At 41.5% G+C, this 23,606-nt stretch overlaps 1 protein-coding gene across 1 annotated transcript; it reads left to right on the top strand.

Annotated features, from left to right (window-relative positions):
- Positions 1–821: 821 nt before the first annotated feature.
- Positions 822–22,426, top strand: LOC103949592 (ATP-dependent DNA helicase homolog RECG, chloroplastic). Its single transcript, XM_048585282.1, is given in 24 exon segments — positions 822–1,008; positions 1,181–1,273; positions 15,536–15,578; positions 15,581–15,629; positions 15,711–15,846; positions 16,002–16,256; positions 16,367–16,555; positions 16,656–16,768; positions 17,256–17,487; positions 17,678–17,841; positions 18,112–18,193; positions 18,342–18,431; positions 18,505–18,567; positions 18,570–18,740; positions 19,045–19,093; positions 19,096–19,115; positions 19,282–19,434; positions 19,539–19,682; positions 20,017–20,175; positions 20,496–20,579; positions 20,893–21,465; positions 21,684–21,781; positions 21,889–21,950; positions 22,059–22,426. Coding segments are annotated over 21 exon segments (2,892 nt in total). The 5' UTR covers positions 822–1,008; positions 1,181–1,243; the 3' UTR covers positions 21,777–21,781; positions 21,889–21,950; positions 22,059–22,426.
- The last annotated feature ends 1,180 nt before the right edge of the window (positions 22,427–23,606 follow it).

The raw sequence follows: 23,606 nt of genomic DNA, 5'->3' as shown, positions 1-23,606 counted from the left end.
TTTTTTTTTTTTGCATTTTCATCTCATGAAATGAAGCAAAATTTATTTAAAGCTTGGGGTTTTCAAATGATAAGACGTGCACATAGAAAAAGAGGACCGCTATACTTGAATGGAAAATTAGAATTATCATTATCTTTTTTGGTTTCGCTAGTACGCTTAAATAATGAATAGAATAACAACACTAGCGTGAGAACAAAAGTCAAAGAGGTAACAAAGAAGAAACACCACAAAGCTGTATCAATCAATTGCATTTGCGGTGTTGGCCTACTTAGGAGTAGGCGAAAGAAAGCAATCAATGCAAAAGGCTAAAGTCAAGGGGTGGTAGACTAACATACATCATCTTTCACAGCCGCTGCCTCTGCGTATTCGACTTTATTTGAAGAAAAAAAGATGTTTTGGTGTAGAATGTTGGCTATGTGCTTAACATATTAGAGGAGGGAGAGGTAAGGAGATCAGAACAACAGAATTTAAAGCTTGTAAATGAATTTTAGTTTTTAAGGTTCATAAAACCTGAAGCCCTTATCGACAAATATTACACAGTTCCAGCAGTTAGCCGAGAGACATATAGCCGTTGTCGTGCAAGTGGAAGCTCGAGATGGGGGTCATGATTCATGAAGTTGAAGCTCGAGATATATGCCCAACCCAACGGATAGTGACTAATCAGACTAAAGTGACAAAACAAATCAAAGGCATGGATGAAAATGTAACAATAAAAAATCAGAAGAAAGAAAATGAAAATTCAAAAATGATACAGGGATTATAGTGCAATAAAATATTAGCTGGTTCGGGATATACGAACACTAAGGTGCACGGCCCAGCATTGTTCGTGAGGATCTCAGCCGATAAAGGCCCGGCCTTTCCTAAATAGCCAAACTAAAAACATAAAAAAAAATCCTCAGACATGGAGTGAGAGATACGCAGACGACACTTTTTGTCACTGTAGCTTCTCTGGAGAACCAAACGTTTCTGGGTCGTTTGATGTTCTGTGCTCTAAGCAATTCGCAATAAGTACGCTGATTTCTCTTTTATATTCTGATCTTTTAATGTTAATTTCTTCATTTGACGTTGTCCTGTTGCTTGTTAAAGTTAAGAATGTTGTTTCCTACTTCCTAGGATTAAACTTTCGAAGCTTTGACACTTTGCAATCTTCTGGTGTGCCTGTTTTCTCAATCCTGTGCAGGTTTTGTTGTTTTTCATGTTTAGGCATGTCCAGCTCTTGGAGTAATAAGCTTCCTCTTTGCACATGGCACTGACAGTCTCATCTGTGCAATCTGTAAGTTTCTAACTTTTTTGCTTCCTCCCATCAACAGCCTTAGATTTTATGCAGAATTTTCGATTTGGAAGTAAGATATGATAGCGTTACTCGCTAAGATGCTATAAAGTTGTGAACTTCCCCGAATCATGAATCTGTATCGTGCCGTGTGAGAGTTGAGAATTCACATCAAACTTCAATATTAGCGGAAGGGAATAGCTACAATGTACTTACAATTTTCGGTAGCACAAGAGTTTTCAGAGAGTTGCTGAATAACAATGCATAGAGTCGGGAAAATGGCCCGAGTCAAACAAATGGCTGCAGTTTTGAGCTTGTAGAATGTGATAATATGCTAGTGTCCATGTGCGGTGTTATGGAGTTTAGGTGGAAAATAGAGCGCAACCATGTGCGGGATTAGAGTGATTGGGAGTGGCTAGTATCTAGTTGCCATGATGTCGTTAATCTTTTGGTATTTTGTTAAAACTGTTTGAAAACATAGGGATAAAGTCGACATCTTTTATGTGATTGTAAACACGAGAAATTCCTGAAACAAGCGACAAGAATACGTGTACAAAATAATATTTTGTATTAATGATTTTGGGGTTACAATCTCTTTGTAATTTGATCCTCTGATTCTATCTTCGTAGGGTGTAGGTTTGTGGATGAGTTGTTGATCCAAAAGGCCGTCGGGGCTTGATCTAAGGATGAACAGTTGATGAATGAATCTTCAAGGGGTCGTCGGGGCTTGATCTTGAGTTAATGGGAGTTCTTCAAGGGCCGTTGAGGCTTGATCTTGAAGGTTGATGGATGAGCGGATCTTCAAGGGCTTTTGGGCTTAATCTTGAAGAACGATTGGATGTGTGGATTTGTTGAGGTTGTTGATCCAAAGGGCCGTTGGGGCTTGAACTTAGGATGAACGAATGATGAACAATGAACACTTTCTTCAAGGGGCCGTCGGGGCTTGATCTTGCGTTGGTGGAAGTTCTTCAAGGGCCGTTGGGGCTTGATCTTGAAGGTTGATGGATGATGAACGATGAACACTTTCCTCAAGGGCCGTCGGGGCTTGATCTTGAGTTGGTGGAAGTTCTTCAAGGGCCGTTGGGGCTTGATCTTGAAGGTGGATTTGACGAAGAACGAAGATTGCTTTCTTGATCCTTCGGGATTTGCTTGAGAGCTTTAGAGCTTCAATGCTTCAAGGTTTTGGTGTAATGTAGATTTCTCTTCCTTTCTTCCTTCCTTCCTTCTTTCTTTCTCCTCTCCCTCCTTCTTTCTTCTTTCCTTCTTTTCTTCTTTTCCTCCTCTCCTTCTCCTTCCTTCTTCCCCCCCAAAATGAATGCCTTTGGCCTCCTATTTATAGAATTCCAAAACTTGATTTTTGGATTTAAATAATCAGATGAAATAAATCATTTCTGCCAGGTATTGACACGTGTCATATTTGATGACTTTTCCAATTTATTTCGATTTTTCGTTGAGGCACACGCTACATGTAAAATTTATGTGATACGTGAGTGTTGAAATTTTAATTATTGGTCAACATTCATTTCACCGAAATTTTGATGTCTACAAATGCCCCCACTTCAAGGCGCGTCGTAAACATGTGCTTGTCACGTGTAGAAGATGCGTTTTGAAGTCCCTTAATGTAGATGTCAACCCAAGGGCCGTCGAGGCTTGATCTTGAATTGGGCTGGAAATTTCTTCAAGGGCCATCGAGGCTTGATCTTGAGCTTGACTGGAAGATTTTCTGGTTTCCTCCAATCGTTGATTTTCCGCAGGCTTAATCTTGAACTGGGCTGGAGGATTCTTTTGGTCTCCTCCGAAGGTCTGAACTTACTCCTTTGATCTGGAGTTGAATTTGATTCAAAGGTGGTGAACACTTGATTTTGAATCGGACTTGTGATTTCTTCAAGGGCCATCGAGGCTTGATCTTGAACTGGGCTGGAGGATTCTTTTGATCTCCCCCTACCGTTGATTTTCCTTTGTGCTACTCTTGAATTGAGTAGCAGGATTCAGACACATGGCAGGCAAGCGCGAGGTGGAAGTGATGACCTGTTTCTTTGTTCAATCTTTCCCCAATTCGTATTGAAGAGGGTAGATCGGAAAACTGACTCCAAGTGCCGTCTGATTGCTCTTTTCACTTTGCCATGCGAGTAATAACAAGGACAAAGGAAAGGACATGGAGAAAGCATGATATAAGATACCTTTGCTTTTGAAGAAGCAGCGAATGAATCAGCACATATATTTGTTGTGCTTGTCTCCACATGCTTTGATGTATCATTTTCACTTGTCTTACTTGCTCCCTTTGCAGAAGTGGTATTTCCTTATGCAGGTTTGGCATCTTCTCGTGTAGTATTCGTCCTCTGATGCAGGAGTTGAATGCAACCTTTGCATTTAAATGGTGCTTCAAAACATTACTTCTCAGCGACGATGAGTACTCGAGAGCAATGCAAGGTAAGCAACCAGGCAAAGGTTCCAGGCAATCAGTTCCAGGTCGGAAGTTTGATTTCAGGTTCCGACTGATAACTCTATTTCCCCTTCTCCTGTATGTAAGAGCAAGGACAAAGAAAAGGACAGGGAAAAAGCATGATATGAGATACCTTTGCTTTCCCCCTTGATGATATGAGATACTTTTGCTTTTGAAGAAGCGGTGAATGAATCAGCACATGCTTCCATCTACCGTTTCCTCCTGGGTCATCTGTGCTCCAGGCATCTGGTATCATCTTTGGGGAAGAGGAAAAAATTGAGTATTTTGAGATGTTTTGCTGGGAGTGTACTCTCGGAGGTGAGGAAGAGTTGGGCATTTTTTTTTTCGCAGGTCTGCCTTGCCATAAAAGATGAAGGTCGACATATATAGGGATTTCCCAATAGCAAGTGGTGGTACTGTTCTTTTACCCTTGTCGACAAACGTTTTGATCCCGCAAATTCGGCTTTTTGAAATAGTGACGACTCTTCGATCTTTGAATACGCCTCTTCGATTTCTGAACGAGCGTCTCTTTTGACAAAGTGGCACGCGTTTTCTGAAAAGCAGAGAAAGCGTCGCCGAACTTTGCGCTTGTCAGCTAAAGATGTGTAGCTGCGATGATGACCTCCACGTGATCTTTTGACAAAGTGGCACCCGTGCTCTGAAAAGCCGCGAAAGCGTCGCCAGCCTCCACGTGTTTTCAACTTTGTCGGAGATCTTTTGACAAAGTTGAACGCGTTTTCTGGAAAGCCGAGAAAGCGTCGCCTAACTTACGCCGGAAAATCCAGCTTTTGAGATTTGCAGAGCGATGTCTCTTCTCTTTTGAATAAGCGGCCCTCCAACGCCTCTTTGATTTCTGAGCAAGCGCCTCTTCCTTTTTATAGAGGTATTGATCACCTGTAACATGCATACTTTGAAGGTTGCTCATTCCTGAAAATCATCTCCGGCCTTTTGAGTTTTAACTTCATCCACCCATCTCTTTTAATACCTTTGAAAAATGGCTAACCCATCGAACCTTAGCTTAGAATTGAGTCTCAGCAGTGATCCGGTTGCGCCGCTTCAAGGTAATGTATGGTGCCCTTCTTTCTTATCTTCTAACGGTCCTCTTACAGGTGAAGACTCTGTGATGCAGGACGCCACAACAGCTACAATAGTAGCTAGGAACCTCCTCACACCAAAAGATAGTAGGCTGCTTTCAGGACGGTCCGATGAGTTGGCCGTTCAAGAGTCCCTTGCTCTTAGTGTTCAGTGTGCGGGCTCTGTGTCCAACATGGGCCAACGACTGCTTGCTCGGTCCCGTCAAGTGGAATCATTGATGGCAGAGGTGGAAGATCTTAAGCAGGAGATTAAACAGCTTAAGTACGAGAATAGAAGTTTGCATGTGCTTGCAAATAACTATTCGTCGGGCATGAAGAGGAAGCTTGATGAGATGCAAGAATCTCAAGGTCGAATTCAAAGCGACCGTCAAAGGCTTGCGTCTTTCTTCCAGAGGCACATTTTTCCGGCGTCATTAAGCGTTCCACCAAATATTGGGGCCTCGAATGATCTATCTTCGGTGCTTCCCGCTCCTGGAGTTTGGCCGAGTAGTGGAGCTTCACGTGAACGACCTTTGTGAAAGCTCCATCTTTTTTTTTTTTTTTTTTTTTTTTTTTTTTTTTTTTTTTTTTTGTACAAACTTGTAATTTCTGGAAAATCAATGAACATGCTTTGTTTTATTTAGTGTATTGTGCTAAATACAGAGAAAACATGTACATCACCGTCCATCATCATTTTTTATTCTTTCCTTTGCTTTCGGTGGCGCTGATCCACCGTTCATTTATATATATATATTTCAGATGGTGCCAGAAGCACCACCATTGTTTTTTCTTTCTTTTTATTATATATATATATATTTTTTTTTTTCTTTTTGCACATGGCTCCAGAAGCACCATCATTTTTTCTTTTTAATTTTTTTTTTTATTATTCTTTTAAAAGATGCTTCCCAGCATCATAATTACTACCTTTTTTTTTTTTTTTTTTTTTTTTTTTTTTTTAATTTTTTCTTTTGAAATATGCTTCCCGGCATAATCATTGCTACTTTTTTTTTTTTTTTTTTTTTCTTTATAAGGCCATCTGCAAGGCTGAGTTTCGTGGGTGAAAACCCAGGCCGAGTTCGAGAGAAGACGGAGGAGATCTTTGGGTGTGAGTTGACAAACTTTGATTTTGTTGATCACATTCAAAGGCAGCAGTCATGGCGGAGGTGCAGAAGCAACCAGAGCTTGAAGTAGTGCAAAACGTCGAGCTTCACGATCGGCTAGTCGTTTGACAGCGGTCACTGAAGTTCTTCGCTGATTTTGACAACGGTGGCCAGAGTGAAGCTGAGGGTCTTGCAGGCGAGGAGCTGCATGGATGGAGAGGAAGAAGTGCCTTGTCGTGTTCTGTTACTTTCTCTGACTTCATGTTCTTTTGTTGCAGAAAAAGGGGAACAGAGCTCTTGGATTTGATTGGAAATTCACAGGGTGGTGAACGCAGGAGGTCTCACGGCGCCGGTGGTCATCGTCTTCATCAACCTCCATTACACAACACTCAAGTCCAACATCTTCATTTGTTGGCGGTTTAATGGTCTCCTTCGTGTTTGTTGGGCACAGACTAAAGCAGCTGCCATGGCCGCTCCCTGAGAAAATCCCAACAGTCCGTCAAAGGGGCCCTCCTCAGCCTACACTGTTTTTATATATGCTAATGATTCATCAAACCCGGCTGTTTGCTGCTGGTACTGAAGAGGATCAAATGGACTCTCTTCCATTTTCCATTCCCCCCCTTCATTCCTTTCTATGAAATCAGGTGCTACAAACCATGCAAATTTTTTCTTGCAATGCTCCAAGGGCGGTGGTGGACGACTTTGTTGTAGTAGTGATGAAGTTGGTGAATTACAATTGTGAAGTGACTTTGCGAAGGTTGAGGATTGGTATCGGAAGAGACAGTTTCAATCTCAATTTGTTGTGGAGTTGAACTTAATCTTCCATTTTCGGAGGAAGAAATCAACCGAACACCCTTGTGATGATTCTGGCAAAGCTCACATACATATACAGAGCCCTTCCTCTGGCAACTCTCACAAACTAAGACAAGCATTCTACAATAACTGCAACGGAGGGCGTGAAGAATAATCATCAAACGACAAGCCACAGAGAAGGCAGGTGCCCAGAATATTTGCATCTGAACTCCCAACGGAAATCCGATAATCGAAAACAAAGTTCCTTCCTTTGAAAAAAAAAAACCACCATCTGGAAATTGTTCCAAGTAACGCTGTATTCCACCATATAACTGAAACACGTTCTCAAATCCAGCACCTTTTGACCTAATATAGGCCGATGCCATTTCACACCTGATTCCTCCAGTACAATACATGAGGACAGATTTCCCTTGCAATTGATCAGAGTTATCATCTATCCACGACGGCAGATCACTGTACTGCCTAATGCCTGGATCCAAAGTTGCCACATTGGGTGTGCTTAAAAGGGTCGATTCCGCAGTAGACAGCCACCAAAAGGAACAGAGCCGCCAGTACTCTGCTGGGCTTCATCGTCTCCCACCTCCGGTAGCAGCTAGAGAGAGAAAGAGAGAGAGAGAGAGCTTGTGAGATGCAGGTTCTGGTCGCGTTGGAAGCCTTTATTGCAGATCTCACACACGAAACGGTTCGTTGCGAGGAGAGTCGTTGGCGACAGCGCGATCACCTCCGCTTCGAGGTCCGGCATTCCGGGAAGGTTTCGCTTTTTCTTTTGCGGCGGCTCCGGATGAGTCATGGCTTCGTGAGCGGAGGACGTTGAACTGGCTTCGCCGCCGGAAGCCGTTGAAACCGTCAGTAACGGCGATGAGGAATTATCCAGCTCCCCCATGTTTGCTTCCGAATTTTTAAATCTCTGAGCTCAAAGCCTCTCTGCACAGCCTTCTTGGCATAATCGACGGACAGCATCGGCTTAATGTGGTCGGGCAATTCCTTCACCTTCAACCCCTTGATCTCGTTGTAGAATCTCCTCATCGCCATTTGTGGTGATGCACTCGACAGAGAGTGAATTGGAAAACCCTAACCCTACAAATTGAGGAAGACTTGAGAGAAGAAAGATGGGATTTGAGGAGGGAGACAGAGAGGTAGCCGGTCTTGGGAGCGAGCGAACTGGCGGCGCCTACCTCGCCTCCGGTGACTCGGACGTAGACATCGACGACCTGAGAGGGGTCGAATTTGGGAGGCATGGCTTCTTCGGAGGCGCTCTGGGTTTGGACGAAGCGCCGCTGTGGTTGGCCGTGCGGTCGTACTCGTCGATCATGTTGTCGAAGTCCTCGTTGATGGTGAGGGAGATTAAGGAGTCGAGGTCCTCGCTGGGGAGCTGGTACTTGAGGGTGAAGGGTCGGATCTGGAGATCTGAGAGGGACTCTGTGATTTTTGGTTTAGGGAAGGAGAGGAGGTTGATTTGAGTGATGGGTGGGCTGGAGCAGTTGGGTCGGTTTGAATTTTGGAGCCAGGAGAGGTTGAAACCGGAGACTGACTTGAAACCCTTGGAGACCTGGGCTTGGTCTGTGCTGTTGCAGGTGGATTCTGCTACAACTGCTTATCAAAGCTGCCTCGACCCAACAGCTGGCCCAGTTGGTAATTGCCGAGGAGGGTTGGAGTTGTGTGTTCACTGGGCTCGTTGAGATAGAGCCAAACTTGCTGTCAACCACTCAATGAAGGCTGTTTACATATATATATATATATATATAAGTATCTTTTTTTTTTTTTTTTTTTTTTTTTTTTTTTGAATAGAGAATATATATTTTTTTTTCTAATACATAGTAACATATGTATTTTTTTTTTTGCTTTTCTTTTGTAATAAAATTGACTTTCTTTAATGAAACATTTATTTATTTATTTTGATGTGACTGTACTTGAAGTTTTGAAGTTTCAAGTTGCCTACGTACTCTTCCAGAGAAGAGATCAAGTCGTAACGTAGTTCAAATGAGTGATGGTTTTGATGATGATTTTGATGGTGATTTTGATGGTGATTTTGCCGTACACAGTTTATGCTCTTGCGGGCCAGGAGCGTTTGTTGTCGCCTTTTATGCTCGTGTCGACAAGGAGCTTTGGTTGTCGCCTTTTAGGCTCGTGCGAACGAGGAGCTTTTGTGAATTTGTCAAATGATCTTAGAGGGGCATTCCTTGCAATCTTCATAGCAAGGAGTCTTGACTGAGTGATTGAAGAAGTCTTTGGGGAAGAAATCGCGCATTGTGATGGCAACGGACGATCTTTGTGTCATAACTTCATCATCCTCAACACTTTTATGTAGCTTTGAAGGTTGACGGTAGCTGCTTTGCCCCCTTTCCGATTGGTGAACTTGTGGAGGAGACCTATGTTTCTTGTGCATTTTCTTTGGAGTGACATAAGTCCATCCTTCAACTTCACTTGACTTGACTGACATGGTTTTGGAGCATGCCCCCAGCGGTTGAGGTGAAGATTTTGAGTTCAAAGAGCCAGAAGTGACGGTGGTATAGTTTGACTTCACCACATCATTAAGATCTAGCTCGATGATCCCTTTCTGAGCCAACTTCATGATGAGATCTTTTAGCACAAAGCACTTTTCCGTCGGATGACTAATGAAGCGGTGGAATTTGCAGTACCTTGGACTGTCAGTACGGTTTATATCTTCTGGCCGTTTGCACTCAGGTAGGTCGATCACCTTTTTGTCAAGCAAGTCTTTCAACATGGCAACCACGTCAGAGTCGGGGAATGGATAAGTCTTCTCCTCAAGCTCCTTCAAAGTGCGTCTACGTATCTCTTGATCACGAAAAGCTTCGGTTTGAATCGCCTTGCTTCGTGTAGGGATTTTGACTGGAGTCGTGTTGACCGTCATTGCTTCCTTGGTGGGTTTCCACGTAGCCTTATCCACCTTTAGCCCCAAAACTTTGTCATTCTTGTAGTCGGCGATCTGTTCTTTCTTCCCATGACGGGTGATGCTTAACTCCATATCATGGGCGCGGGTGGCTAACTCCTCAAATGTTCGTGGTTTGATGCCTTGAAGGATGTAGTGTAGTCCCCACTGCATGCCTTGAACGCACATCTCAATGGCAGAGGTTTCAGAAAGCCGATCTTTGCAATCCAGACTTAAAGAACGCCATCTATTTATGTAGTTGACGACAGGTTCATCTTTCCATTGTTTCGTGCTGGTCAGCTCTAGCATGCTTACAGTACGACGAGTGCTGTAGAAACGGTTGAGGAATTCCCTTTCTAGCTGGTCCCAACTGTTGATAGACTCAGGTTCGAGGTCAGTGTACCAGTCAAAAGCGTTACTTTTCAGTGAACGCACGAACTGTTTGACGAGGTAGTCTCCCTCTGTCCCAGCATTGTTGCAAGTTTCAATGAAATGGGCGACATGTTGCTTTGGGTTGCCTTTTCCATCGAACTGCATGAATTTTGGGGGCTGATAACCCCTTGGCATCTTCAAAGCATCAATCTTCTTGGAGTAAGGCTTTGAGTACAGTACGGAGTCATGCGAGCTTCCTTCGTACTGTGTCTTGATAGTGCTTGCAATCATCTCCTGTAGCTCCTGGATAGAGAGAGATCCCATGGATGTCGTTGCTTGGTCTAGCTTCGGCTTCTCTTCGACTTTCTCCACTGGTGGCTCCTCTTCTTCGTCGCCTTCTTTCTTTAATAGGCCAACAATTGGGTCGACTTTCACGTCGGGCAGCGCATCTAGTTGGTTGACAAGTGCGGCAATCTGCAAGTCCTTCTCTTCCACAGTTCGTGTGAGCTTTGCGATTGCTTCATTCATCTGAGCTAGCTGCTCCTCGATTGAAGTTGCTCCCGTGGTCATGACTTGCATGGTTGTACTGCCGCTCGAATCAGCGTCGGAGAGTAGGGACTCTGAGTATTTCCTTGGGCTCTCCCCTTTTGATGCCCTTAGCGAGGCTAGGGTGATCACAGGCTCGTACCTCAGGTGCTCTTGTTCCTTTGACAGAGTTAATGCAGGGGCGGAGGCCGCGGCAAAAAGATCTCTTGCCTTACTTCGGGTTATGATGCCCGAAATATCACCACTTGCGGCGATGATGTTCTTGTTCTTTGCTTTGATTGCAGGAACAGCTTGATCCTTTCTTGATGCCATTTGCGTTTTTCGATGATTTGAGGATAGAGATGAGAGGTAGAGATTGGTCCCACCGGGCGTGCCAAATTTGTAAACACGAGAAATTCCTGAAACAAGCGACAAGAATACGTGTACAAAATAATATTTTGTATTAATGATTTTGGGGTTACAATCTCTTTGTAATTTGATCCTCTGATTCTATCTTCGTAGGGTGTAGGTTTGTGGATGAGTTGTTGATCCAAAAGGCCGTCGGGGCTTGATCTAAGGATGAACAGTTGATGAATGAATCTTCAAGGGGTCGTCGGGGCTTGATCTTGAGTTAATGGGAGTTCTTCAAGGGCCGTTGAGGCTTGATCTTGAAGGTTGATGGATGAGCGGATCTTCAAGGGCTTTTGGGCTTAATCTTGAAGAACGATTGGATGTGTGGATTTGTTGAGGTTGTTGATCCAAAGGGCCGTTGGGGCTTGAACTTAGGATGAACGAATGATGAACAATGAACACTTTCTTCAAGGGGCCGTCGGGGCTTGATCTTGCGTTGGTGGAAGTTCTTCAAGGGCCGTTGGGGCTTGATCTTGAAGGTTGATGGATGATGAACGATGAACACTTTCCTCAAGGGCCGTCGGGGCTTGATCTTGAGTTGGTGGAAGTTCTTCAAGGGGCGTTGGGCTTGATCTTCAAGGGCCGTTGGGGCTTGATCTTGAAGGTTGTTGGATGATGAACGATGAACACTTTCCTCAAGGGCCGTCGGGGCTTGATCTTGAAGGAGGATTTGAAGTTCTTCAAGGGCCGTCGGGGCTTGATCTTGAATTGAACGGATGATGAACGATGAACACTTTCCTCAAGGGCCGTCGGGGCTTGATCTTGAGTTGGTGGAAGTTCTTCAAGGGCCGTTGGGGCTTGATCTTGAAGGTGGATTTGACGAAGAACGAAGATTGCTTTCTTGATCCTTCGGGATTTGCTTGAGAGCTTTAGAGCTTCAATGCTTCAAGGTTTTGGTGTAATGTAGATTTCTCTTCCTTTCTTCCTTCCTTCCTTCTTTCTTTCTCCTCTCCCTCCTTCTTTCTTCTTTCCTTCTTTTCTTCTTTTCCTCCTCTCCTTCTCCTTCCTTCTTCCCCCCCAAAATGAATGCCTTTGGCCTCCTATTTATAGAATTCCAAAACTTGATTTTTGGATTTAAATAATCAGATGAAATAAATCATTTCTGCCAGGTATTGACACGTGTCATATTTGATGACTTTTCCAATTTATTTCGATTTTTCGTTGAGGCACACGCTACATGTAAAATTTATGTGATACGTGAGTGTTGAAATTTTAATTATTGGTCAACATTCATTTTGATGTGACTGTACTTGAAGTTTTGAAGTTTCAAGTTGCCTACGTACTCTTCCAGAGAAGAGATCAAGTCGTAACGTAGTTCAAATGAGTGATGGTTTTGATGATGATTTTGATGGTGATTTTGATGGTGATTTTGCCGTACACAGTTTATGCTCTTGCGGGCCAGGAGCGTTTGTTGTCGCCTTTTATGCTCGTGTCGACAAGGAGCTTTGGTTGTCGCCTTTTAGGCTCGTGCGAACGAGGAGCTTTTGTGAATTTGTCAAATGATCTTAGAGGGGCATTCCTTGCAATCTTCATAGCAAGGAGTCTTGACTGAGTGATTGAAGAAGTCTTTGGGGAAGAAATCGCGCATTGTGATGGCAACGGACGATCTTTGTGTCATAACTTCATCATCCTCAACACTTTTATGTAGCTTTGAAGGTTGACGGTAGCTGCTTTGCCCCCTTTCCGATTGGTGAACTTGTGGAGGAGACCTATGTTTCTTGTGCATTTTCTTTGGAGTGACATAAGTCCATCCTTCAACTTCACTTGACTTGACTGACATGGTTTTGGAGCATGCCCCCAGCGGTTGAGGTGAAGATTTTGAGTTCAAAGAGCCAGAAGTGACGGTGGTATAGTTTGACTTCACCACATCATTAAGATCTAGCTCGATGATCCCTTTCTGAGCCAACTTCATGATGAGATCTTTTAGCACAAAGCACTTTTCCGTCGGATGACTAATGAAGCGGTGGAATTTGCAGTACCTTGGACTGTCAGTACGGTTTATATCTTCTGGCCGTTTGCACTCAGGTAGGTCGATCACCTTTTTGTCAAGCAAGTCTTTCAACATGGCAACCACGTCAGAGTCGGGGAATGGATAAGTCTTCTCCTCAAGCTCCTTCAAAGTGCGTCTACGTATCTCTTGATCACGAAAAGCTTCGGTTTGAATCGCCTTGCTTCGTGTAGGGATTTTGACTGGAGTCGTGTTGACCGTCATTGCTTCCTTGGTGGGTTTCCACGTAGCCTTATCCACCTTTAGCCCCAAAACTTTGTCATTCTTGTAGTCGGCGATCTGTTCTTTCTTCCCATGACGGGTGATGCTTAACTCCATATCATGGGCGCGGGTGGCTAACTCCTCAAATGTTCGTGGTTTGATGCCTTGAAGGATGTAGTGTAGTCCCCACTGCATGCCTTGAACGCACATCTCAATGGCAGAGGTTTCAGAAAGCCGATCTTTGCAATCCAGACTTAAAGAACGCCATCTATTTATGTAGTTGACGACAGGTTCATCTTTCCATTGTTTCGTGCTGGTCAGCTCTAGCATGCTTACAGTACGACGAGTGCTGTAGAAACGGTTGAGGAATTCCCTTTCTAGCTGGTCCCAACTGTTGATAGACTCAGGTTCGAGGTCAGTGTACCAGTCAAAAGCGTTACTTTTCAGTGAACGCACGAACTGTTTGACGAGGTAGTCTCCCTCTGTCCCAGCATTGTTGCAAGTTTCAATGAAATGGGCGACATGTTGCTTTGGGTTGCCTTTTCCATCGAACTGCATGAATTTTGGGGGCTGATAACCCCTTGGCATCTTCAAAGCATCAATCTTCTTGGAGTAAGGCTTTGAGTACAGTACGGAGTCATGCGAGCTTCCTTCGTACTGTGTCTTGATAGTGCTTGCAATCATCTCCTGTAGCTCCTGGATAGAGAGAGATCCCATGGATGTCGTTGCTTGGTCTAGCTTCGGCTTCTCTTCGACTTTCTCCACTGGTGGCTCCTCTTCTTCGTCGCCTTCTTTCTTTAATAGGCCAACAATTGGGTCGACTTTCACGTCGGGCAGCGCATCTAGTTGGTTGACAAGTGCGGCAATCTGCAAGTCCTTCTCTTCCACAGTTCGTGTGAGCTTTGCGATTGCTTCATTCATCTGAGCTAGCTGCTCCTCGATTGAAGTTGCTCCCGTGGTCATGACTTGCATGGTTGTACTGCCGCTCGAATCAGCGTCGGAGAGTAGGGACTCTGAGTATTTCCTTGGGCTCTCCCCTTTTGATGCCCTTAGCGAGGCTAGGGTGATCACAGGCTCGTACCTCAGGTGCTCTTGTTCCTTTGACAGAGTTAATGCAGGGGCGGAGGCCGCGGCAAAAAGATCTCTTGCCTTACTTCGGGTTATGATGCCCGAAATATCACCACTTGCGGCGATGATGTTCTTGTTCTTTGCTTTGATTGCAGGAACAGCTTGATCCTTTCTTGATGCCATTTGCGTTTTTCGATGATTTGAGGATAGAGATGAGAGGTAGAGATTGGTCCCACTGGGCGTGCCAAATTTGTAAACACGAGAAATTCCTGAAACAAGCGACAAGAATACGTGTACAAAATAATATTTTGTATTAATGATTTTGGGGTTACAATCTCTTTGTAATTTGATCCTCTGATTCTATCTTCGTAGGGTGTAGGTTTGTGGATGAGTTGTTGATCCAAAAGGCCGTCGGGGCTTGATCTAAGGATGAACAGTTGATGAATGAATCTTCAAGGGGTCGTCGGGGCTTGATCTTGAGTTAATGGGAGTTCTTCAAGGGCCGTTGAGGCTTGATCTTGAAGGTTGATGGATGAGCGGATCTTCAAGGGCTTTTGGGCTTAATCTTGAAGAACGATTGGATGTGTGGATTTGTTGAGGTTGTTGATCCAAAGGGCCGTTGGGGCTTGAACTTAGGATGAACGAATGATGAACAATGAACACTTTCTTCAAGGGGCCGTCGGGGCTTGATCTTGCGTTGGTGGAAGTTCTTCAAGGGCCGTTGGGGCTTGATCTTGAAGGTTGATGGATGATGAACGATGAACACTTTCCTCAAGGGCCGTCGGGGCTTGATCTTGAGTTGGTGGAAGTTCTTCAAGGGCCGTTGGGGCTTGATCTTGAAGGTGGATTTGACGAAGAACGAAGATTGCTTTCTTGATCCTTCGGGATTTGCTTGAGAGCTTTAGAGCTTCAATGCTTCAAGGTTTTGGTGTAATGTAGATTTCTCTTCCTTTCTTCCTTCCTTCCTTCTTTCTTTCTCCTCTCCCTCCTTCTTTCTTCTTTCCTTCTTTTCTTCTTTTCCTCCTCTCCTTCTCCTTCCTTCTTCCCCCCCAAAATGAATGCCTTTGGCCTCCTATTTATAGAATTCCAAAACTTGATTTTTGGATTTAAATAATCAGATGAAATAAATCATTTCTGCCAGGTATTGACACGTGTCATATTTGATGACTTTTCCAATTTATTTCGATTTTTCGTTGAGGCACACGCTACATGTAAAATTTATGTGATACGTGAGTGTTGAAATTTTAATTATTGGTCAACATTCATTTCACCGAAATTTTGATGTCTACAGTGATGATTGACAATCTTTATAATCTAGATTATAGACAGGCATGGTGTTATATTTTAACCCTTACGTAAAGTTTCCATTTCAGCGCTTCAGCGGGAATGGATTGAGAAGTGCAATAGCTTTGAAGCTGAGAAGGGATTTCGGAATGCTTTGGGTAGAAAAATGAGGTCTGTAAGTTATATCCTATTTCGGTTTTGCTTATGACAGTACGAAAGTAATAACGTGGGCATGCCTATTTCCATTTGCAGGTTCAGTAATTTTCTCTTTTCAACAGTATCGAGATTATGTTCTTGTTCGAAGCATAGTCTTGCCAAAAATATTTTGGAAGAAGTAGATAGTTATGGCATAGCAAGCATCTCAGATCGGTCAAAGTTGCTCAATAAGGTAGGTTAGTGTCTATGCAAGTTTAGTATTGTTTGATTCACAAAAAGTTGTACTGTTTTTGTTTGATTGCTGTAACTTTTTCTGATGTGCATGTATTCTGACTACGGGAATGTGTAAGTTTGCTCTTCATTTTCTTCTGTTTCTTTTTCATGTAGGTATCTATTTTGGTGGGTTATGATAGTCTTGATGATTTGGTTGAGAATGAAAGAGCTGAAAAGCAGTCCGGTATGCATGTTAGAGATGTGACAGATGAATTTGATGTCTCCTTGTGTGCACGATTTCCATCAATCATGTTAGGTAGTTCCCCTCGGGTGGAATTGTATGATGGAACCACCAGTTTCAGTGAAAGGATGCTTTTTCCAACTCAAAGTTGTGAAGAATTTCCGTCTGATACCATGTGTGAAGAGCAGGTATGAAGATTATCTTTTTGAAATATGGGATTTTATGTATCCTGCTTGTACAAGTGTAAAAACATTTCTTATTAAGAGAAGATTTTTAAACGTTGCCCTTATCTCTCCAGTCCGCAACTGTGGTTAGCGAGGAAAACTCGCATCAAACAGTTCCTGTGGAGGAATCTTCGAACAAGGTTTTGCTTAAATCACAAAATGATACTGGGTCTGTTCAGTTTTCCCTGGACAGTTCTATCAGTTTCATACCTGGAATAAGTAAGAAGCGCTGTCAGCAGCTAGAAGACTCGGGCTTTCATACAGTGAGTTTTAGGAAATCATGTTAAAGGAAACATCACTCTTCTAATCGAGAATTTGAAAGAAGCCTTGGGTTCATATTGCTTTGCTTTTGTTTTGATACAGTTGCGGCAATTGCTTCACCACTTTCCTCGGACCTATGCGGATTTACAGAATGCTCAGATGAAAATTGATGATGGACAATATTTGATTTTCATTGGGAAGGTATTAAGTTCGAGGTATTAAATTTTTTTCCAAAATATCTAGTGAATTTTTGGTGCTAACCTTAGCGATTGGATGAGGTAAGGCACTAAAAATATAATCTGATAGATTCCAAGTTAGCTGACTTGATAAGGTTTTTAGTTTGTTTCGTAGTTATGATTGATGAAACAATGAGAAACAAATATGTTTCGAAAAACAATGAGGCACAAGTATATGTAACTTGGTGACCGACACCTTGATGTTCTGACATATGAATTGATGTTAATCTGTTTCTTTTTGAGATAAATGGATATCCAGTTCAGTGACATAATAAAGAACATTTCATGGCATATTGTTTGCTAGGATTGTGCCTTTGTTTCTCATATCTGGTAAGGCATCTCCAGAGATGCTACATGCGTTTATATTTATTTGTGTATGTATTCACTTATACATTCACTTCTTTTTCTTCAAATCTGAGATAAAGTTTTTGTTTTTAATATCTATATCTTACCTCTTCTCTTACAGGGGAATCAAAGCTAGTAGTTCTTTCTCATTTATTGAGGTAGTTGTTGGTTGCGAAATTATGGACGATGAATCAACTGAACATATGAATGATTCTGCTGATAGTAGAAGAAAGAAGACGATTTCTTTGCATCTAAAGAAATTTTTTCGGGGTGCTCGTTTTACTTCTCTACCATTTCTTAGACTTGTTGAGGGAAAGCATAAAGAGGGGGACTTTGTATGCGTTAGTGGTAAGGTAAGCTTTTAGATACAATGGATGTGCAATTGCTTCAATTGGCTCACCCTTCCATGTGCTGAAACCATTAGGGAGTAACAGAATGAGACTTTTTTATGAAATTTTGTACCAGTGCTATCTAAAGATTTATCATTCGTTTTCTAGTCTTTACCTTAATTGCCTTGTCCTTTCATGCTGCCTTTTAACACAGGTAAGGGCAATGCCCGCCAAAGATCACTATGAAATGAGAGAATATAATATTGATGTGCTTAAAGATGAAAATGAAGTGTGTTTTCATGCAAAAGGGAGGCCTTATCCTATATACCCTTCAAAAGGAGGGTTAGATCCAAATGTTTTGAGAGACATCATTGCAAGGTTTGTACCTCTTACCTTTTGCATAACTTCATTTCTAACATCATAACATAACCGCTCTCTTCAGCGGGGATACATTTTCCAATTCTTCAGTGGCTGGTTTCTCAATATTAGAAATCTAATTGTGTTTTTATCATTTATGCAATAACATTCCTCCGTTCATCCTATGGGAGTTACTTCTTAGTTCTTTGCAGCTGTTTGGAATTGTTTGAACTATTGTATTAATTGGGTTTGAACTATAGTAAACTAAATCTTTACGATTTCTCGTTCCAGAGCTGTACAAGTTTTGGCTGTTGATGTTGATCCTGTACCTAAAAATATCACTCAGGACTTTGGGCTGTTAAGCCTTCATGATGTAAGAAACTTCACTTTTATCCTTAGTATCAGAATTTATGCAATTCATACTTTTGACTATGGTCACTTATGCCCCTTGCTGTTCTTTTAATAAGTTGTTTTGGCATTTAGAAAAATTTGAGCTGTTGTGTTTTTGCTCTAATATACAGGCGTATAAGGGGATTCACGAACCAAAGAGCATGGACGAAGCTGATTTGGCTCGGAAAAGGCTAATATTTGATGAGTTCTTTTACCTGCAGGTGATTTTGATCCAAATTTCTTAATAAGTTGTTCTCTAAGATTTGACCTGACCTAGTTGTCACTGCCTGTCAGTTAGCGCGCTTATATCAAATGCTTGAAGGTCTTGGTACACAAATAGAGAAAGACTGGATTGCTGGCATAAGTACAGGAAACCCGAATCAAGTGCGGCTTATATGAAGGATTGGTCCATTCTTACCAAAAAGTTTTCAAAAGCTCTTCCATATACCCTTACTCCTAGTCAACTCACTGCCGTTTCAGAAATCATCTGGGATCTAAGGCAACCAGTTCCTATGAATCGGCTTTTGCAGATTATAATCTTGTTTACAGGATGTATCCAATAGTTTTTCAGATTTGTTACAGTATGAAGCAATGTAACTGGAGCACCTGAAGTATATACAAAATAAGGACAAAACATGATAATTTTTGGCGGACTTCTGGTTGAATACAATTTTAAGCCTAGACTTTTGCCCTAATTCTCTTCCTCACTCTCTTTTCAAATCGGCCTGCCTGGGTTCTTCCTCCTGATTACCATAGCATGCGCAGTAGGTATACTCGAAAACTAGAAAAGATTCTTGATTAATGGTATGTTGTTAACTTGTTACACATTTTCAGGGTGATGTTGGTTGTGGGAAAACCGTGGTAGCTTTTCTAGCATGCATGGAGTTATTGGCTCTGGATATCAGGTCTGTGAAACACCTGTTTTGTAGAGTTAAAATATGACTACAATGTGTGGGTTTCTGTTTGTTTGTTTCTTTGATTCATTTCAGACCTTTGACCATTTGTATTTTCATAAATGTAATAATAGTTATGATCTTTGTTCCTGATTGTTCTTATTTGTTTCATGTAAAGGCAGCTTTCATGGTTCCAACTGAGTTGCTTGCAGTCCAGCATTATGAGCACTTAAATAATCTGCTTGAAAATATGGAGGATGTTGAACGAAAACCTTCAATTGCTTTACTAACCGGCTCAACCCCATCAAAACAATCACGGATAATTCTTGAGGTTAGGCATGCATTAATGTCCAGTTCTTTTGTTTTCTTAAGTATAATGTTTCAGGCATCCTAGTTATTGGTAGTGATACTAATCATTGATATTGCGTGTATCAGGGTCTCAGGACTGGAGAGATATCGATGGTCATTGGAACCACCAGTTTGATATCTGACAAAATAGAGTTCTCTGCATTACGCATTGCAGTGGTGGATGAACAACATCGTTTTGGTGTGATCCAAAGGGGACGGCTTAACAGTAAGGTTGTTTGCTTCTAATTGAACTAAGTATTCTAGTCGTATCATCTGGTGGTGTAGTACTCCGTTTCTATCCTGTGTGCAAACTGATTCCTTTAGACCTTATGGAATATGGAAGATCAGATTTTGATGGTATCTTTCCAGGAATTCATTTTGTCTAAACGTTTTAGTGTGCCCTTGCATGCTGCTTGCGTAGTTCTCAATGTTTCCATGAGTTACCATGTATCGTTATAGGGTATCATTACTGTGGCATGAATAATTCAGTCCTTGAAATATGAAATGATTTTGTTACTGTAATTCGTTTTGTAAGATGAGCTAACTGAGGCACTAATCTCTGCAGCTATACTATACCTCTGTAAATTCTAGAATGGTAGCCGCCAATTCAGATGTGACCTCCAAAGGCGACAACCATATGGCTCCTCATGTTCTTGCCATGTCAGCTACTCCTATACCGAGGACACTTGCTCTGGCTTTATATGGTGATATGTCATTGACACAGGTACGCGTTTTTCTTCTTGCTCCTTAATGCTTTTGAGGGGATGGTGTTCTCCCGCATTTCTTTTCTCAATTGGATATCAGGCTTTAAGACAGTGATTTAAATTTTAAAAACTACACTGAGACGCCTAATCCTAAGGGCTTGTTTGCAATGAAAAAGGTTCATGGCACATTTTAAAAGATTATTAGATCCAGGAATAAAAAATAATGTTATACCGATATGTTTTTAGTTTAAAAAAGTTAGCAGGCGCTGCATTTGTATAAGTTGATATCCTGTATTGAGTGTTTGTTAATTCTTTCGTTTCTATTTCCTTTGAATAACAGATAACCGACTTACCTCCAGGAAGAATACCAGTTGAGACGTTCATCATTGAAGGAAATGACAATGGATTTGAGGATGTTTATGAGGTGATTGTCCTGGCTTAACTTTGTTACAGCGCTTTAATATATTTATTTTCTTATTTTCCCCTAGAAACGAAGGTGTTCTGGTTTAAATAATTTCATTTTTCAGATTGCAATGAAATATTTGATATTTGAAACTCAATAAAACCAGTGATGCATAAAAGGTTTGAATTGAAACTCATCATTCGGTTAAGAGATCATGGTCTTCTTCACAAGATGGATATATTATTTTCTTGCTAGACTAGAATAGAAAGATTTTACTAGTTCTACGCTTTTGATTTTATTATCTTCTGACGCAAATGATATTAGCATGTAACAGATGATGCTGGGTGAGTTAAAAGGAGGAGGGAGAGTCTATCTTGTGTATCCAGTTATTGAACAATCTGAACAGCTGCCGCAACTTCGTGCAGCTGCAGCAGATTTTGAAGCTATATCTGATAGGTTTCAGGGCTACACTTGTGGATTGTTGCATGGAAGGATGAAGAGTGATGAGAAAGATGAAGCATTGAGAAAGTTCAGATCCGGGGAAACAAATATACTGCTTTCCACACAAGTTATTGAGATTGGTGTTGATGTTCCCGATGCATCTATGATGGTTGTTATGAACGCTGAGAGATTTGGGATAGCTCAGTTACACCAACTTAGAGGACGAGTTGGACGAGGAGTGAGAAAGTCTAAATGTATACTGTTAGCATCATCTTCCAGTAGTCTAACTCGGTTGAAGGTCCTAGGGAAATCATCAGATGGTTTTTACTTGGCAAACATGGACCTTCTTCTACGTGGACCTGGTAACTTGCTTGGCAAGAAACAATCAGGACATCTTCCAGAGTTTCCTATTGCAAGATTGGAAGTAGATGGCAATATCTTACAGGAAGCACATCTTGCTGGTCTGGTAAATAGTACTCCTTTTGTGTCCTTTTATCGTGTAATTTGGTGATAATTTTGATTACCATTCGTTTACATCATTTCTGTTTTCCGATGAGATATTAGACTATTAGTACATAAACACTAATCTTATGCAAGAATTTCTTGCTACAATGCCTGTTTGGTTGATGCTCGGGTTCATGCAGTATACCTCTTTTAACATATGCGGTGGTTCCTTTTTCGCAGAAAGTTTTAGGCGCTTCCCATGATTTGGAGCGATTCCCGATCCTTAAGGCAGAGCTTAGCATGAGAGAGCCGCTCTCTATTCTGGGTGACTAGTTGTGGTAAAACTGAAACCTTGCAATTCTCTACAAGATGAAATTGCTTGTATTGATGGCTTCTTGTCCTTTTTTATTTTGTGCCCTTTTTGTAAATGAATAACTGCTTTCAGGAATCATGCTGTATATACCATATATGTCGCAAGCTTGATGCTTCTGCTTGATTTCCTTAGCGGTAATCCTTACAACTTAATGATTGTACTTGTGATATGAATTAGTTTGATTAGAACAGTCCTTTCTTGCTGAGGTTACCCTTACATGTCATGTTCGCTTGATGTTTTAGGTTGGCTCCTTGAAACGGAGCAAAGTTCTTAACGACTAGTCATGAAGAAAGTTGCCCAGATCGAGTTTGGAGAGCAACCACTGAATATGCAGACATGTCCATTTTTGCACACCGGCGTATCCAGACATGCTTTTTTCCATTGAAGTAGATTGTTAATCGACTGGTTTGTAGTCATTTTTACATAATTCGATATGTCAGCATCCTAACAATCCGCTTGCTTGCATCGAAGCATTCTCGAACATTTAGAAAGAATGTGGCTGATATGCTGTTTAGTTTTTATCGTTTTGCTTCTGTTAACTTTTTGATCTGTACCTAGGATTTTACTGTAGTTGTAAACAGGAAGTTTTATATCATTTTTACTGATCTCAGTGTCTCACTCCCCCTCTCCTTTGATTCCTTCACAGACATTCGTCTCCTAAATCGACTCGTCTTCTTTAAGATATGCCGTTCAAAACGTAAAGGTTTTTCGACAAATTACAGTAATTTTCATGGAAAGACTGCTTCTCACGTACTTCCCTATGAAGCTTTCTTTATCTGCAGAACATCCTGCTCAGGAAGGGACTTGAGAATATTTTGTCACAAACTTCTGAGGAAAGTCGGTACATGTTTTCATGGAAATCTTTATGTCGTTCTGTTGAAAATATATGTTGCGTAGAATATTCAAGGTCTTTGTTTTTTGGGGCAATGACTTGCAAGTAAAAAGAAAGATGACTATACTGTGGTGCTGATGACGGACTTCAAAGGAAAATAGTTTCTCGAAAATGTCAAGGAGTATACAGCGGGATCAAGTCATCAAAATTTTGAGAAGGGAAATGTATAATTCAATGGAGATATGATTAATTTCCACATTAATCACTGTATAAGCTAAATTTCAATTCGGATTCAGTGTCACCAATATAATTCCAATGGTTTCTATCAAGAACATCATCAATTGATTTTGACCTAATGAATGTGCTATAATAAATTCTAGATCAGCAATTGATTTTTTTTACCAAAAAAAAAAGTCTAGATCAGCAATGCGACTGACAATACAACTTTTTGGGACGAAGATCATATCTTCATGTAATGTTATTAATTTATGTATTATAATATAAATACACGATATTGATAATATGTTACGGATCAAAAGTGAAATTATAGATTCATGTTTTAACCATTGGCGAATTTGGAAAATATTGTATGGGGAGGGGGGTTAGTAAAAATAATGTGCGAATTATTTTTGACAAAATAGCATGCCAATTGGCATTTCATGGTATGTTCGAGGTCATTTTTCACGTCTATCGACAAATGTCAATAATTTTTGAGCGAGCATATCGATTTATGTTAATAGCTTTTGAGTGAACATGCCGACATATGCCGATATATGCCAACATTAACAAGTAAACCTATCGACATATGCTCATAAAAATACCCACTAAATCATGAGGTTAGCAATTACCTTGTTCAATGCCCTTAGCGGCAATTTGTCAAATAATTAGAAAATAGCTTTCAAATGTATCTTAGATTTTGAAAAAACAGCATCCAGTTACAAGTGGATTGATCACTTGA

This window comes from the organism of the source record quoted next, unplaced genomic scaffold (assembly GCF_019419815.1).
Source record: "Pyrus x bretschneideri cultivar Hongxiangsu unplaced genomic scaffold, Pyrus_bretschneideri_v1 Contig22, whole genome shotgun sequence".
NCBI classification, from domain to species: Eukaryota; Viridiplantae; Streptophyta; class Magnoliopsida; order Rosales; family Rosaceae; genus Pyrus; species Pyrus x bretschneideri.
The sequence above is the reverse complement of the archived record's forward strand: the minus strand, read 5'-3'. Positions and strand labels throughout refer to the sequence as shown.